General features: G+C 34.3%; 1 protein-coding gene across 1 annotated transcript in view; it reads left to right on the forward strand.

The window, feature by feature from the left end:
• Ect2 (epithelial cell transforming 2) overlaps positions 1-18,358 on the forward strand; it is a 72,676-nt gene that overhangs the window by 17,261 nt on the left and 37,057 nt on the right. The window contains 2 exon segments of the mRNA XM_047564116.1: positions 2,810-2,943; positions 16,497-16,616. Coding sequence (XP_047420072.1) covers positions 2,810-2,943; positions 16,497-16,616 — 254 coding nt within the window.

The following is an 18,358-nucleotide window of genomic DNA, read 5'->3' on the forward strand; positions in this document are numbered from 1 at the left end:
TCTTGTGTGAATTTTTTTTTCATTTTTCTTTCATCAAATACCTATAAAATATACAAATACATCTTCCCTCCACTCTCTTGAACTGGATGTTTTATACTGAGATACTTTGAACTAACTGTTTTAGTCAGCTTTTTTGCTGCTGTGACTAAAAGGATCTGACTAGCACAATTATAGAGGAAAAGTTTATTTGAGGGCTCACGGTTTTAGAAGTCTTAGTCCATAGAAGGCCAGCTCCATTCCTCAGGGCTCTAGGTGAGGCTGAACATCATGGCAGAAGTGTGGCAGAGGGAAGCAACTCACATTATGATAAGGAAGCAGAGAGACTCCACCTGCCAGATACAAATATATATATACCCCCAAACCATGCCCCAGTTCTCACCTCCTTCAGCCACACCCTAATACTTCAGTTACCACTTGGTTATCAAATTAATTCACTGATTGGATTAAGACTAACAACCCAATCATTTCTCCTATGAACCTTGTATTATCTCACATGTTAGCTTCTGGGGGACTTTTTTTTTTTTTTTTTTATAAATTGGGAATTGAACTTGGGCACTTAACCACTGAACCCTATCCCCAGCTCTTTTTTATATATATTTTAAAATTTTGAGATAGCATCTTGCTAAGTTGCCTAGTGCCTTTCTAAATTGCTGAGGCTGGCTTTGAACTTGTGATCCTCTGCTTTAGCTTCCTGAGTTTCTGGGATTATAGGCATGCGCCTTAACATCTGGCCATCCCAAAGAATTTTTAATTAATTTTTTTTCTATTTTTGTTTTTTTTTTTGAGTGCTTCCTTCATAAGAAGTTTTACACTATTGTGTGATCATAACAATAACAATATTTTTTTCTTTTTCTTTTTTCTTTTTTTTTTTGCCATACTGGGGATTGAACCTAGGGCCTTATGCATCCTAGGAAAGCCTTCTACCACTAAGGTACATTCCCCAGCCAATTTAATTTATTTTTTTATTTCATTATCTCTATTTGTTCTAATTAGTTATATGTGACAGTAGAATGCACTTTGATACATCATACATAGATGGAGTATAATTCTCATTATACTCATTCTTCTGGTTGTACATGATGTAGAATCCCACTGGTCATATAGCTATGTATGTACATAGGGTAGTAATGTTTGATTCATTGTGCATCCTTCCCACCCCCAAACCCCCTCCCCTCCCTCCACCTAATCTAAAGTAACTATTCTTCCCTGGTCCCCCCTTATTGTGAATTAGCATCTGCATATCAGAGAAAACATTTGGCCTTTGTTTTTTGGGGATTGGTTTATTTTGCTTAGCATGATATTTACCGGCAAATGCCATGATTTCATTCTTCTTTAAGGCTAAGTAATATTTCATCAGGCATATATGTATCACATTTTCTTTATCCTTCATCTGTTGAAGGGTACCTAGGTTGGTTCCATAGTTTAGCTATTATGAGTTGAGCTGCTATAAACATCGATATGGCTGCGTCATTGTAATATGCTGATTTTAAGTCCTTTAGGTATAAACCAGGGATGGGATAGCTAGGTCGAATGGTGGTTCCATTTCAAGTTTTCTGAGGAATCTCCTTTCACTTTAATTTTTTAGTTTCACTAGAGACTGAACACAGGGGGCTCTACCATAGATCTATATCCCCAGTCCTTTTTATTTTTTATTTTGAGACAGAATTTTACTAAGTTGCTGGGGCTGGCCTCAATCTTGTGCTCCTCCTACCTTCAGTCTTCCTAGTAGCAGGGATTACAGGCCTATGCTACTGTGCCTGGCATGCCTCCTTTTTCAACCATAAGCATTTTTATATGTTGCTTCCCATTTTATTTTATTATTTTAACTCTATGAAGATTCTTATGCCTTCTAAACAGAATTTCCAAGTGGAATTTTTTTGCCGTATTTGCTTTAACTTTCATTTGGTCAAAATCTCTTCCTACTTACACACACACACACACACACACACACACACACTTTTTTTTTATTGACACGGATGAAAAAATATTAGAAGAGTATTTTCATATTTTGAGAGTAAGTTTTAGATATGATGTGCTTTTAGCTCTCTCTAGATTCATGCCTGTTCCCAAAATATGGGGGTTATTTCTTAAATGACCACATTATAATTATTGTAATGAGAAAATTAACTTTGATACCATGAACTACACTATAGACTCAAATTTCTGAAGTTGTCCCACTAATATTTTGAGAGCTTTGTTTGGAGGTTCCAGCAGGAGAGCACAGCTACTCCTATACCTTTGACTCAAGATGGGTCCTCCTCTATTGGGAAGGTTGTCCTCTTTGACTGAGTGTGCAACTTCCAGAGGGATACCTGTGGAGCAGTGAGGGAGGAAGGGAATACTCGCCTAGCCAGTCAGATCAGCCACATTAACACTTGCGATAACTGGGGTGACAGATGTCACATCCAGATCTCCCTTACATCCTATCCCACTAATATCTGTTCTTTTAAGCAATACAAAACATTACAGTTCATTTTGTTGATTTAGGATCTAATGCAGTATCAAAGTTTAGTGTCTTTAGTTTTCTCTAATCTGGAACAGGTTCTTGGTTTTCTTTGTATTTAATGACCTTGACATTTTTGGAAGAGTATATGCCATTTATTAGTAGAATGTCTGTCAAGTTGGAATGAGTGATATATTTTACCATTATATTTTTCTGGCCTTATGACGAAATTTTACTTTAATGAAAATATATATGGTGTTGGTATATTAATAAAAGCAGCACCTTCTCCCCTTTTGGTTAAATCCACAAAATGTTTGGTACTTAGATCTGGCTTCCATTAAATCTTTCTTCTTTTGTAACTTTCAGAAACACCGAAGTCTTGTAAGTCTTCTAAAAATTCCACTCCCATTCCTTCAAAGCAGTCAGCCAGGTGGCAAGTTGCAAAAGAGCTCTATCAAACTGAAAGTAATTATGTAAATATTTTGGCAACAATTATTCAAGTAAGTATGAGTTTGGTTGTAAAATGATTGCCAGTGTTCCTAGTGCTACATAATCTAGAAGAGTATTTTCTTACTTTTATATTTTTGTGTTTTGTTTTTTGTTAAAAATACTGTTTCTTACAAAAATTATATGTGCATATAATTTGAACACAGATATTAAAAATGAAAATGTGTGATAAAACTGCTACTAGGGGATGTCATTACTCGTCCAGAAACTGTACCATTTTTAGTAATGACCTTAAAGAAAGACCCAGAACCTTAGTTGGTGGTCTTAGAGAGGATAATGTTGATTTGGAACTATGTAGGTTTTGGTTGTCAACTAAAACAAGAGAGATACTCCAAAGAATAATGATATTTATTTGGGAATAACAGTGTATTTTTGGGAATATGTAGGTTGTAGTATTCAAAGAGGTTGAGGCAAGGCAAATTTTTTTTGTGTGTGGTGCTGGGGATTGAACCCAGGGTCTTGTGCATGCAAGGCAAGCACTCTACCAACTGAGCTATATCCCTAGCCCAAGGCAAGGGAAAGGTTTTAAAGATGAAAAATGCAGAGGATTATGTGAAATATTTTGAAATAATAATGCTTGTTCCTGATGGTTAATGAGAGTAGTCAGTTCAAGTTTGAACAAATAGTTGCTGGTCAAATGTCCTTGTGAAATACTTTTTGTATAACATTGTGGTGACCTCTTGGAAATTTTTGTTTTTGGCCATCTTTTGATTTTTTACTATCATGCAATTATGCCCAAGAACCCTTCCTTTTTAACCTCCTGGCTTTATTTAGTTTCCTTTGGTTAGAATTGACACAAGGGACTCCATTGTGATTCTGACAACTTTGACATATCTTCCACATTGTCAAGACACTGCATTTATATTTGGAAATGGTGCAAATTTTTTTTTGAACATATGTGATTTAAATTATTGCTTTATTTAATATATATGTGAAAAATATTGTCTAAACAGTAGCAATGAATCATAATAATATTAATATAAGTAATTTTCTTAGTAATCATTTCATGTGACACATGAAATATGCAGTAGTTATTCTTAAGTAAAGGTGAACTTGTTGCTTACATATGTGCTTGTGTATGTGTGTGTGTGTGTGTGTGTGTGTGTGTGTATTTTTATTTTATTTATTTTTTTCCTGGCACTGGGGACTGAACTCAGGCCCTTGCACATGGTAGGTAAGAGCTCTACCACTGAGCTGTATCCCCAGCCCTGCTTACTAATATTAAAATGTACTATGAAATTATTTCTGAAAAAAAAAATTTAATGAATCCTTATAGAATAAGATTAAAGAAGATATTATTATAAACTGACATTCAGTGCTCTGAAAGACATAATAATAGAACATCATTTTAGCAACTGTAAAGAAAAGGAATAATAGTGGGGCATGGTGGCATATGCCTGTAATCCCAGTGACTTGGGAATCTGAAGCAGGAAGATCACAAGTTTACTACCAGCCTCAGCAACTTAGTGAGCCCTAAGCAACTTAGTGAGACCCTATCTCTAAATAAAAAATAAAAAGGGTTGGGGATATGGTTCAGTAATTGAGCATCCCTGGGTTCAATCACTGGTAGTGAAAAAAGACAAGTAATAAATTTGTTTTAGGCAGCAAAGGAGATAATTTTACATACTGTCAAGAAAATGAAGTTAAGGCCACCAGACTTATTGAGTAGACAATAATAGGGATTTTTTTGATTTGAATTTAGTTTTTAACAGAATTTGTTTCCTTAAGGCAAACTTTTTTTTTTTTAAGAGTAAGAATTGTTTATTGCATTGATTTACATACCAAGGTGGTTGCCCCCTAGGCAGAATAGCAAGGAAATCAAGGGATGAACAGTATATATAAGGTTTGGGGGCTAGAAATGAACACATTCATAGCTGGGCACAGTGGTGCATACCTGTAACCCCAACAATTTGGGAGGCTGATGCAGGAGGATCACAAGTTAGAGGACAGTCTCAGGTGTTACGGAATGCACGAGATTTACAAACCACCATGAATATTGAACCAAATTGAAAGGGAAAAAGGTTTTTTTTTTTTTAAATAAATAATACTAAACACTATTTATTGACAGATACCAGATTGTATGATAAGAAATTTACTTTTGTTAACTGTCATCTTCAAAATAATCTTTTTTTTTTTAATTTATTTTTCTTGTAAACAAATGGGATACATGTTTCTGTTTGAAGGCAAACTTTTACATTGTTGGTGGGATTGTAAATTAGCACAACCACTATGGAAATAAGTATGGAATGGAACCACCACATGACCTAGTTATATCATTTTTCAGTATTTATCCTAAGAAATAAAAGCCAGCATATGTGCATTGATGCGTGCATACCCATGTTTATAGCAGCACAGTTCACAATAGCCAAACTGTGGAACCAACTTAGGTGTCCATCAGCAGATGAATGGATAAAGAAAACGTGGTATGTATATGCACAGTTCAGCCATAAGAAACATGAGATTATGTCATTTGCAGGAAAATGGATGGAACTTGAGAACATTATGTTAATGAAATAATCAAACTCAGAAGGTCATATGTTTTCTCTCGTGGAAGTTATAGAGGAAAAAGGAAAAAAACAGTGGGGAGGATCTCATGAAAATCAAAGGGAGATCAGTGAAATAGAGGAAAGGGACCAGGGATGGGGAGGAGAGAAGGGAAAGGGGAAATACTGGGGAATAGTATTGACCAAATTGTATTATTTTACTGTGTGCATCTATGAATATGTGATAACAGATTCCACTATTAATGTACAATTGTAATGCACCCATGAAAAAATGAGGAAAAACCCCTGACTCCTTCAGATCTAATCTGATGGCCTTTAGTTGCTTGTACCTTTGGTAAAATGCATGAATAAAAAATGAAAACTCTCTTCTTGATCATAGAGAAGTTTGTTTTTTGTTTAGTAGTATTTAGTTAAGGTTTTATGAGGCCTTTTTCTGTTTAAACTTTTTATTCTTAAGTCAGCTTTGCTCTTCTTTCTCAAGGGAATCATCATAGATGAGCTTCTTGTATTTATAGTGTATAGTGTAAGTATTTATAGTGAAACAAAATGTGGTTGAGTTATAGAAAATTTCTTTAGCATATACTATTCACATAATTTGGTAGCCATTATTACCTTGAAATGTAAATCCTTTCAGGCCGTGGTAAAGGCACTGAAATTTCAGAATTCTAATTTTCCTATCAATTAAATAAATTCACTAAGACTCCTTTTTAAAAATCCCGTGAAATTATTAGACTGGACACAAGTTTCATACTACTTTGCTTAGTATAAACTCATCTAAGGTTTTATTTAAACCTAAATTCATGATGATATTCTCTCTAAACTTTGTTTTAGGAGTGTTTTCTTTTGTGGAATTATATTTGGAATAAATTAGTTTCAGCATAGCTATTCAAACTAAATTAATATCCAGAAAATCTATATAATCCTTGGTTGACTACATAACCTATTGCACCAGGTGTTAAAGAGGATTTCTCTTTTAAAGGAAGTTAGAATGAAAGACAAGATAGAACCTAATTGTTACCATGTAGAAGGTTATGAATATCATAAAGATTATAAATATCATAAGGGAGGTTTAGTTTTGCTATTAGATTTGTAGGATGAGAGTTTTACTACTCTTCCAGCTTAGGGAAGGTGATAGTCTTGAATTACATCAGAAAAGCAACATAAAGAAGGTAACAATTAAAGTAAATATTAAACTACAATTATGATTGGTACATGCAAACAGTATGGGTAGGAAGTCAGTTTGAGATTGGGTAAACAGCCCAGATGATGGAAAAGATTTATCATTCAAGGCAGGGTAGCTCATGGATACAGAAAAAATTGAGATAAGATGGTCTTTGTCAGATTTGAGACGATCTTTGAATAGTGTGTTCATCCACAAGCTGTAGGAAAATTTATAATGTAAAGGGGAATAATAATGTCATCTGACTTACATTTCAGAAAGATAACTTGGTTCATGTTGAAGAAGATTTTGAAGAGAATAGACTGAGGTGATAGAGACCAGTTTGGAGACTATTTTAACTGTCTTCATGAGAGATTTTTGAGATGCTGAACTTCTTAGGATAGAGTCAGTAAAAATGAAGAGGATATGTTTCAGAAATATTTGGAAAGGTAGAATCAATAGTTTTTAACTATTTTAATTTTTTGGTACTGGGGATTGAACCCAGGGGTACTCTTAACACAGAACTATATTCCCAACCCTTTTTAATTTTTATTTCAAGACAGGGTCTCACTAAATTTCTGAGGCTGACCTCAAACTTGTGATCCTCCTGTCTCAGCCATGCAAGTCAAGGATTATGGGCATGTACCAACATGCCTGGCTATCTACCTAATTTATATGGGGGATTAAAGCAAACACTGTAGAGCTGTTTTAGGATAGTTCAGCATATCTTAAGACTACTGAGAGATTTTAATGAAAAGTAATGTATTTTGGTTATCTGAATATTTTTAGTACTTTGAATGAAATGATGTCTAGAAGGAGGAATGCTTATAAATTATTGCAAGTATCTCTGAAACCTCTATATTGTGTTTTTCTCCCATCCGATTCCTTTCTCTCTGATCAGAGACAATCATTATCTGAAATTTTGTGCTTATAGATTCCTTGTGGACCTATCATATATGTGTAAGAATACAAGTTTTATGATCATTTTTATATCTTTAAAGGAAATTACTTTTTTTTTTTTTTAACAAATAGAAGTGTTCTTGAAATTCATCTTTGTCAATGCATGTAGCTGTAATTCTTTTTATTTTTCAGTACTGGGGATTAAATCCAGGGGTGCTTTACTACTGAACTATGTGTCTAGTCTTTTTTTTTTTTTTTTTTTTTTAACTCTAACTTTGTTAATTTATAATTTTTATGTGGTGCTGCTGAGGATGGAATCCAGTGCCTCACATGTGCTAGGCAAGCACTTTGCCACTGAGCTACAGCCCTAGTTCTTCAGTTCTTTTTTACTTTATATTTTTCATTTTGAGATAGGGTCTCTCTAAGTTTTTGAGAGTCTCCTTAAGTTGCTGAGGCTGGCCTTGAACTTGGTGATTCTTGTGCCTCCCAAATTGCTGGGATTATAGGCATATACATCATTACTCAGCACAATTCATTCTTTTCCTTTGTGATTATACTCATTTATTTAATTCTGTTGTTATAATGGACATATGGGTTATTTTAAGTTTTAGGCTTCTTGTTTCTGTTTCTTTTAATTATTATTAGCAGTGCTATTGTGAATATTCATATGTAAACATGTCTCCTTGAAAACATTCTGGATAAAAAGCCTGGAATTGCTGAGCCATAGGCTGTGCAATTTTCATCTTTACTGGAATTTGGTGGTACATTGGAAAGTAGGTTTTGTGTTAGTCTTCTGTGCCTACTACAGCTTTTGTAGGTGAAACTTTACTTTCATCAGATTAGGCAAATGTCCTTGAGGGCAAAAGTTGGCTGTAGTACTTAACTTTCTGTTTTCACTTAGATTTTAACTTTTGAAGGCACCTCAGTTTCTTGTGAGCTTACTGATACATTTGGTTTTTCTTTCTTCAACATTTTAATTTGGTTTTTGTAGGTACGATTCACCCCGCTCGTAGAAATGAAAAGCTTGATTATGTGTATGTGGGTGTGGATGTGTATTTTGGAGTTTATAGGTTTGCATTGTAAGTCAAGAATCAATCGTGTGTATAATAAAATAATATACGCATAAGAAAAACAAGGGAGGATTATTACTGTTTTAGGGGACTGAATGTATAGTTCAGTGTAGAGTACATGCTTAGCATGCAGAGGTCCTTGTTTCTACCGCAGCACACAAATAGTAACAAATTTGTTACTGTTTTTTTAAGAATTCCTAAAATTCTGCTATAGTCTACTATCTCTAAATCACACATCCCCCACACACCTTCCCGTTTCTGTTTGTAGGGTGAACCCTACCTTCAAAGTATGGTTACATTAAAAATACATTTAAATCACCTAACCTACCAGACATCGTAGCTTAGCAACACAATACACTATAGTGTATATTTCTAGCCTAGGAAAATAACAAATTTAAAATTCAGAATATGATTTCTACTAAATGCATGTCACTTTCATACCATCATAAAGTCAAAATCATCCCTTTCCTCTAGTCTACTAATCTTTCTGCCATTTACCCTAGTTTTTTATTTTTTTAATTAATTTCTTGTGGATGTACTTGATGGTAAGATTCACTGTGGTGTATTCATATATGTATAAACGAAAGTTATGTCAGCTTCCTTCCATTGTCTTTCCTTTTACCATCCCTCCTCCCTTCCCTTTGTCTACTTCACTCAATTTCTATTCTTTATTTTAATCCCTCCCCCACTTTATTGTGAATTAAATTCTATGTATCAAAGAAAATATTAAACTTTTGGCTTCTGGGGACTAGCTTATTTCACTTAGCATGATAGTCTCCAGATCCATCCATTTACTGGCAAGTGTCTTAAAGTCATTCTTTATGGTTAAATAATTTTCCATTGTGTATATAGCACGTTTTCTTTATCCATTCATCTGTTGAAGGTCACCTAAGTTGGCTCCATAGCTTAGCTATTGTGCATTGGGTTGCTACAAACATTGATGTGGCTGTGTCACTGTAGTGTGCTGATTTTAATTCCTCTGAATGTATACCAAGGAGTGGGATAACTGGGTCAAATAGTGGTTCCATTCCAAGTTTTCTGAGGGATTTCTGTACTGCTTTTCATAGTGGTCATACCAATTTGCCATCCCACCACAATGTATGAGTGTACCCTTTTCCCCACACATTTGCCAACATTTCTTGTTATTTGTGTTTGTGGTAATTGCCATTCTGACTGGAGTGAGATGAAATCTCAGTGTCCTTTTAAAAACAGGAAAAAAGATAGGGATGTCCTCTTTCACCACACTAATCAACATTGTCCTCGACACTCTAGCCAGAGCAATCAGGCAGACTAAAGAAATTAAAGGGATACGAATAGGAAAAGAGGAACTTAAGCTGTCACTATTTGCTGATGACATAATTCTATATTTAGAGGATCCAAAAAACTCCTCCAGAAAACTTCTAGACCTCATCAATGAATTCAGCAAAGTAGCAGGCTATAAAATCAATACGCATAAATCTAAAGCATTTTTATATGCAAGCGACAAAACAGCTGAAAGGGAAATGAGGAAAACAACTCCATTTGCAATAGCCTCAAAAGAAATAAAATACTTGGGAATCAATCTAACTAAAGAGATAAAAGATCTCTACAATGAAAACTACAAAACATTGAAGAAAGAAATTGAGGAAGACCTTAGAAGATGGAAAGATCTCCCATGTTCTTGGATAGGCAGAATTAATATTGTCAAAATGACCGTACTACCAAAAGTGCTATACAGATTCAATGCAATTCCAATTAAAATCCCAATGATGTACCTTACAGAAATAGAGCAAGCAATCACGAAATTTTCTGGAAGAATAAGAAACCCAGAATAGCTAAAGCAATCCTTAGCAGGAAGAATGAAATAGGGGGTATCACAATACCAGCTCTTCAACTCTATTACAAAGCAATAGTAACAAAAACGGCATGGTATTGGCACCAAAATAGACAGGTAGATCAGTGGTACAGAATAGAGGACACGGACACAAACCCAAATAAATACAATTTTCTCATACTAGACAAAGGTGCCAAAAATATGCAATGGAGAAAAGATAGTGTCTTCAACAAATGGTGCTGGGAAAACTGGAAATCCACGTGCAACAGAATGAAACTAAACTCCTATCTCTCACCCTGCACAAAAAATCAACTCAAAATGGATCAAGGATCTTGAAATCAGACCAGAGACCCTGCATCTTATAGAAGAAAAAGTAGGTCCAAATCTTCAACTTGTTGGCTTAGGATCAGACTTCCCTAACAGGACTCCCATAGCACAAGAAATAAAAGCAAGAATCAACAACTGGGATAGTGTCAAACTAAAAAGCTTTCTCTCAGCAAAGGAAACTATCAGCAATGTGAAGAGAGAGCCTACAGAGTGGGAGAATATCTTTGTCACTCATACTTCAGATAGAGCACTAATCTCCAGAATCTATAAAGAACTCAAAAAAACTCTACAAATAACCCAATCAACAAATGGGCTAAGGATATGAACAGATGCTTCACAGAAGAAGATCTACAAGCAATCAACAAACATATGAAAAAATGTTCACCATCTTTAGTAATAAGAGAAATGCAAATCAAAACTACCCTAAGATTCCATCTCACCCCAATTAGAATGGCAATTATCAAGAACACAAGCAACAATAGGTGTTGGAGAGGATGTGGGGAAAAAGGTACACTCATACATTGCTGGTGGGGTTGCAAATTAGTGCAGCCACTCTGGAAAGCAGTGTGGAGATTCCTTAGAAAACTTGGAATGGAACCACCATTTGACCCAGCTGTCCCACTCTTCGGGCCTATACCCAAAGGACTTAAAATCAGCACACTACAGAGATACAGCCACATCAATGTTCCTAGCTGCTCAATTCACAACCAGACTGTGGAACCAACCCTAGATGTCCTTCAATTGATGAATGAATAAAGAAACTGTGATATATATATATATATATATATATATATATATATATACACACACACACACACACACAATGGAATATTAGTCAGCTATAAAGAATAATAAAATTATGGCATTTGCAGGCAAATGGATGAAATTGGAGAACATCATGCTAAGTGAGATAAGCCAATCTCAAAAAAACAAAGGACCAATGATCTGACTGATAAGCGGATGATAACACATAATGGGGCGTGGGAGGGGGGCAAGAATGGAGGAAGGAGGGACTGTATAGAGGGAAAAGAGGGGTGGGAGAGGTGGGGGTGAAGGAAACAATAACAGAATGAATCACACATCGTTACCCCATGTAATTGTATGATTACGCAAATGGTATGCTGTTATTCCATGTACAAACAGAAACAACATGTATCCCATTTGTTTACAATAAAAATAAATTAAAAAAAAAAAAAAGCATAGTATTGGCACCGAAACAGGCATGAACTAATGGAATAGAAGACACAGAGACAAACCCACATAAATACAGTTATCTCATACTTGATAGGTGCCAAAACATACGTTGGACAAAAGATAGCCTTTTTAACAAGTGGTGCTGAGAAAACTGGAAATGCATATGTAGTAGAATGAAATTTAGCCCTATCTCACCCTGCACAAAACTCAACTCAAAGTGGATCAGTGAACTAGGAATTAGACCAGAAACCCTGTACCTGCTAGAAGAAAATGTAGAACCAGCACTCCAAGTGTTGGCTAAGGAACTGACTTCCTTAACAATACTCCTAAAGTGCAAGAAGTGAAACCAAAAATCATTAAAAAGCTTCTTCACAGCAAAGGAAACAATCAAGAGCATGAAGAGAGAGCCTCCAGAATGGGAGAAAATCTTTGCCACCTACTCTTTAGATAGGGTGTCTCCTCAGATCGGGTGTTTATATCCAGGATATACAAAGAACTCAAAAAACTTAACATAAAAAAATAATACCCAGTCAATAAATAGGCAAAGGACCTAAATAGATATTTTCTAATATTAGTAATTTGTGTCTACTCTTCTTTTCTTAGTTACTCTGGCTAGAGAATTATTGATCTTATCGATCTTTTCAAAGAACCACCTTCAAGTTTTTTTGATTTTTTTTTTTTTTTCTTTTCTGAGTTCTTATCTTCAATTTCATTGATTTCTCCTCTAATTTTTATTTCTTCTGTTTATTTTGGATTCAGTTTATCTTCACTGTCTAGAGGAAGCTTAAATTACTGATTTTATATCTTCAATTTATGGATAACTGACTTCATACGTTTCTTTTTTAAAAAATAGTAATAACTCTTAACCTTCCATTAGTTCCTTACTGTTTGTAGTGTACTTTTTTTTTTTCTGTGTGTGTGTGTCTGCTTTACTTCTACTCAGTCCCTTCTGTGTTTTTGTGTGTTGTTGTGGTCATTCATTTTACTTCTATATATGTTAAGAGCCCAAAATTACATTATTATTGTTGTGCTTGCTTTGAAAGAACAATTAACCTTTTAAATTTTTAGTTTTTTGGGGGGGATGTACAGTTCTATGAATTTTAACACATGGAGATTCGTGTAACCACAATTAGATTACATAACATTTTCTTTCACCCAAAGCTCCTTGATGCTGTTCCTTTATAAGTCACATCCTTGTCCCTCACCCAGCCAATCTTTTCTCCATCACTGCAATTTTTATCTTTTTTGAGAACATCATATAAATGGAATCTGTATGGCATACCACCTAATGAGACTGTTTTTCAGTTGTATGGACACAATACCTTTATTTTATTTATTTTTATGTGGTGCCAAAGATTAAACCCAGTGCCTCATGTGTGCTAGGCAAGTGCTCTATTACCACTGAGCTACAACCCCAGCCCTGGCTGCTGCTGCTTTAAAATTTTTTTTTATAAGAACACTATAATTTACGTAATATTTGAGTTCATTTTTACAAAATTGTACATGCCAGGAATTTGATTTCAATTCCAATTTCCACACTCCACTTTTCCTCCCCTTCCCTCCCCTTATTCTCCCTCCTCTATTTTATGAATCTTCATTTCTTCTACATATACATAAAGGTGATATTCCCTTTGATGCCTTTATATATGAATATAACAAAATTTTGTTAATTTCATTCCATTTTTCTTTCCCTTCCTTCCTCACTCTTGTTCTCCTTCCTCTGCTTCCTTCACTCATCTTCCCCATGTCTTTATGATATCAGATCCCCTTACCAACTTAAATCTTTCTCTAGCTTCCACATATGAAAGAAAACATTTGACTCTTGATTTTCTGAGTCTGGCTTGTTTCATGAAATATGGTTTTCTCCATTTCCATCCATTTGCTGGTAAATACCATTATTTCATTCTTCTTTATGGCTGAATAGAACTCCATTGTGTATCTGTACCACATTTTATTAATTCATTCATTTATCGACAGGCATCTGGGTGATTCCCATAATTTGGCTGTTGTGAATTGTGCTGCTATAAACATTAAAGTGACTGTATTGCTAGAGTATACTTATTTTAGATCTTTTGGATAAGTAACAAGGAGTGGGATAGCTGGGTCATATGGTTGTACTGTTCCTAGTTTTTTGGAAATCCATACTGTTTTCCAGAGTGGTCATACTAATTTGCAGCCTGATATTGGCTTCTTTCAACTTTGGACAGTCATCAGCTTGTACTTACCAACAATTTGATCCTTTTCATTGCTGAGTACTGTTTCATTTTAGGGATAGAGGATTTTATCTCTTACTGAGTAGTGTTCCAATGTAGGGATATATGATTTTATCTTTTGATTCATTAAAGGACATTTGTGTTGTTTGGCAATTATGAGTAGAGCTTTTATCAACATTTGTGTACAGTTTTATATGAACATAAGTTTTCATTTCTCTTGGGAAGATACCCAGGAATGGGGTTGTTGGATCATTTGGTAAGAAATGTTTAACATTTTTAAGAAACAGATAAATTTTTTTCAGAGATGCCATATAGTTTTGCATTTATACAGCAATATATGATAGTTCCAATACTTACATCCTTAACAGTGCTTTCAAGGATCAGTTCCTGTCTCTGTGTCTGCCCATCTCCCTTCCCCACCCCTTTGCTGGGGATTAAACACAGGGACAGTTTACACTGAGCTATATCACTAGCTCTTTTTTATTTTGAGACAGGGTCTAGCTATGTTGCCAAGACTGGCCTTCAACTTGTAATCCTTCTGCCTCAGCCTCTCAACTAAGTACATGGGATTATAGGAGTGTGCCAGTGTACCTGGCCAGTATCAGTATTTTTTTATTTTAGCATTTTATTAGGTATGTGGTGGTATCTCATTGGGGCATTAGTTTTCATTTCCATAATGAGTAATGATCTTGAACATTTATTCTTATACTTGACATCTATATCTATTTTTGTAAAACTATTCACTATTTTTTTTTGCCTATTTTTAAATTGGACTGCTTCCTTCCTGAATTTTTAGAATTCTTTATGTATTTTGAATTTTATTCTTTTGTCAGTTATGTGATTTGCAAATATTCATAGTCCATAGCATGTCTTTTCATTTTGTTAAATGTCTTTTTGCTGAGAAAGTTTTACATTTTTATTAAATTTATGTGTCTAGTTTATGAGTTTTTTCATTTATAGATCATGCTTTTGAGCTAATGTCTAAGAACTCTACTTTAACCTAAATCATGAATATTTTTTCTTTGTTCTTTTCTAAATGTCTCATAGTTTTTGGGGCTCTGAACCATTTTGAGATAATTTTTGTGTAAGATTATTTGGGGGCTGGGGAGATAGCTCAGTTGGTAGAGTGCTTGCATTACAAGCACAAGTCCCTGGGTTCGATCCCCAGCACCGCAAAAAAAAAATAAATAAATAAAAATAAATAAATAAATAAATAAATAAAAGATTATTTAGGCCGATGTTCATTTATGACTATGTCAAATGGTGTTCTAATACCGTTAATGATTATTCTCCTTTCCTTCCATTGAATTGTTTTGCACCTTTCCCAAAAATTACTAGGCCATATTTGTATAGGGTGTTTTTTTTCTTTTCCTGACCTTAATTCTATTCCATTGATCTATGTTTTTTTTCCCCAAATGTTTTTCCTTTCACCATTACCACACAGTCTTGAATAGCATAACTTTGTAATAAGAAGTTTCTTTGCATTTACAAAGAAATTTTTAGGATTATGTTTTCTGTATCTACAAAATGTTCCTAATTGGCATTGTGTTAAAATTCATAGATCAATTTGTAGGAGGATTGACATTTTTACTGGGTTGAGTCTTTGAATCTTTGACTCTTTGTCTTTATTTATTTAACTCTTCTTTGATTCCTTTCATCAACTTTCTGAAGTTTTTAGAATTGTTTGTGTCTTGTAATATTTAATTAAGTATGTTAATTTTTGTTACAAATGTTACTGCTTTTAAATTTTGTTTGCAGCTTGTATATTACTAGTATATATAGATAAGATGTGTTTGTGTATGTGTGTATATGTACATGTCTGCCCTTGTATCCTCAGCCTCTCCAAATACGTTTATTTCTTTCTGGAGAGTTTTTCCTTTTGTATTTTTGAATTGATACAACCAACAACATGACACAAATAGATCTTCCAGCATCAAATTCAGTTTTTCCCTAGATCAAGTTTTTATACTACAATTTCTAAAACATTTAATTCTTATATTAAATATATGTCTGGAAATAATTGGTTATTGTTTTTTTCTTTATATTGAATAAAGTAGTAGAAATTATTCTTATCAATTTAAATTTCATTTTATAAAACCGTGATAAACTTTTACGAATTTCTCATGTAAGATAACATTTCCTGACAAGGGTGTATACACACACACACACACACACACACACACACACATAAGTATAAAAGTGAGTGAATAGAAATGTTATGAGAAAAATGTCTCAAATTCAGGGAGAGTATTTATTATCATTATTTTTCTTTCATATCACTATCTTATCCCTCCTTACCACCATCTATATGATATCTTTTGTTCCTTTTCCTCCCATCTGTTTAAACTAGACCTTTCTTCATTCAGTTATTTCAGGTACCCTTGGAAGAGGAAGGACAGCGTGGTGGGCCTATTCTTGCACCAGAAGAGATTAAGACTATTTTTGGTAGCATCCCAGATATCTTTGATGTACACACGAAGATAAAGGTAAATTTGAATCCATTAGGTTGATAGTATTTCTTTTTTCTTTTGGATAGAGTGTATTATTTATGATTTTTTAAAGTTATTTATGATTAGATAAATAAGTTTTGTATTAAAAACTTATTTCTCATTTGTTCTTTGAATATTTGCTCCTTTGTTCTAGTTTCTCATTAATGTTTGTTGTTTATCTTTGATTTCAATTAATACTAAAAATAGGAGTTAAGGCTTTATGAAATCTTTTCTATAGAAACGTGGTTCCTAGTACTAATTTTCTTACTTTTCTACTGTCATTATTCTTGGGTTACACAACCCAAGTTTGCTTTGCTTGAGTATGTTTGAAAATAAATGAAGCTGTAAGGGACCTAGAAGTCATTTAATTTATTTCTCAGTTTAGGCTGATGAATGCCAAACCATGTAAGGATAGTATTATTTTCTTCTTAAACATTTTCCTTCGATAAAGAATTCCAGGATTTCCAGATGTCAGTCTCTTATAGTAAAGCAATTTTGGGGGTAGGTTTAGCTGAACTTTTTTTTTTTTTTGGAGAGGTTTCACTGTGTTGCCCAAGCTGGTCTTAAACTCCTATGATTTAGTGATCCTCCTACCTCAACTCCTCAGTATCTGGGACTGTAGGCATGCTTTGCCACTCCTGGCATGCCGAACTCTAGGTTAGCTTTGTTTCTCTTATTTTTCCTGATAACTTGAGTGAAACTGATTAATTTTCTCCTCAAAACATCCCATATTAATGTTTATTCTGTATTCTAATTAAAGGATCAAACTGGATTATAGAATGTTTTCAAATACATTAAATTGCTTTTTTTTTTTAGTGTACATTGTAAGCAAAAATATAAAAGATTTTTAAGTTAGTAGGAGTGTAGTTTTATCAAATGCCTACATTTTATCAAAAATCCTCAGCATATTTCAGTTAATGGCTAGATCTAAGGGGAACTCTGAAGAAATCTTTATTTGCTTAAAAAGCCATAGAGTGTCTAGCTGGTTATCTTTATTTCCAGTTACAATTCTTATCAGGAAGAGGAGAATATTTTTGGAATAACTTTGTTTCATAAGATTCACTGAAAGTCAAAATATTTTTTCACCTTGGTGTTCTGTCACTAATATGTGGACCAGTTTGAATTTGGTCAATCACTTAGCTAGTTGGTGTGTAAGTTCACTTGTAATACAAAATGTTATGCTTTTAGGTGTACAAGATCATAATTTGGTGGGAGCAGGGTGGGCTTTTGCTGTGTTTCCCTGGTTGGCCTTGAAATTGCTATCTTCCTGCCTCGGTCTCCCAAGTACCTGGGGTTATAGGAGTGTACCACTACTCCCAGCTAGGATCATAATCTTTTTGTTAACGACTGAACTACATCCCAGCCCTTTATTTTATTTATTTTAAAAATTGAGACAGGGTCTCTCTGATTTGCTTAGGGCCTTACTACGTTGTTCAGGCTGGCTTTGAACTTGGGATCCTCCTGCCTTGTCCTCCTGCCATGCTGGGATTACAGGTGTGTGCCACACCCCCAGCACTGGATTATATCTTGTTTTTTTCCTATTTTATTTTGTGGTACTGATGATTGAATTCAGGGATGTCCTACCATTGAGTTACATCCCCAGCCTTTTTTTTTTTTTTTTTTTTTAAATTTTAGTTTTTTTAATTGTAAACAAATGGGATACATGTTGTTTCTCTGTTTGTACATGGAGTAAAGGCATACCATTTGTGTAATCATAAATTTACATAGGGTAATGTTGT

This window comes from Sciurus carolinensis, chromosome 9, assembly GCF_902686445.1.
Source record: "Sciurus carolinensis chromosome 9, mSciCar1.2, whole genome shotgun sequence".
NCBI classification, from domain to species: domain Eukaryota; kingdom Metazoa; phylum Chordata; class Mammalia; order Rodentia; family Sciuridae; genus Sciurus; species Sciurus carolinensis.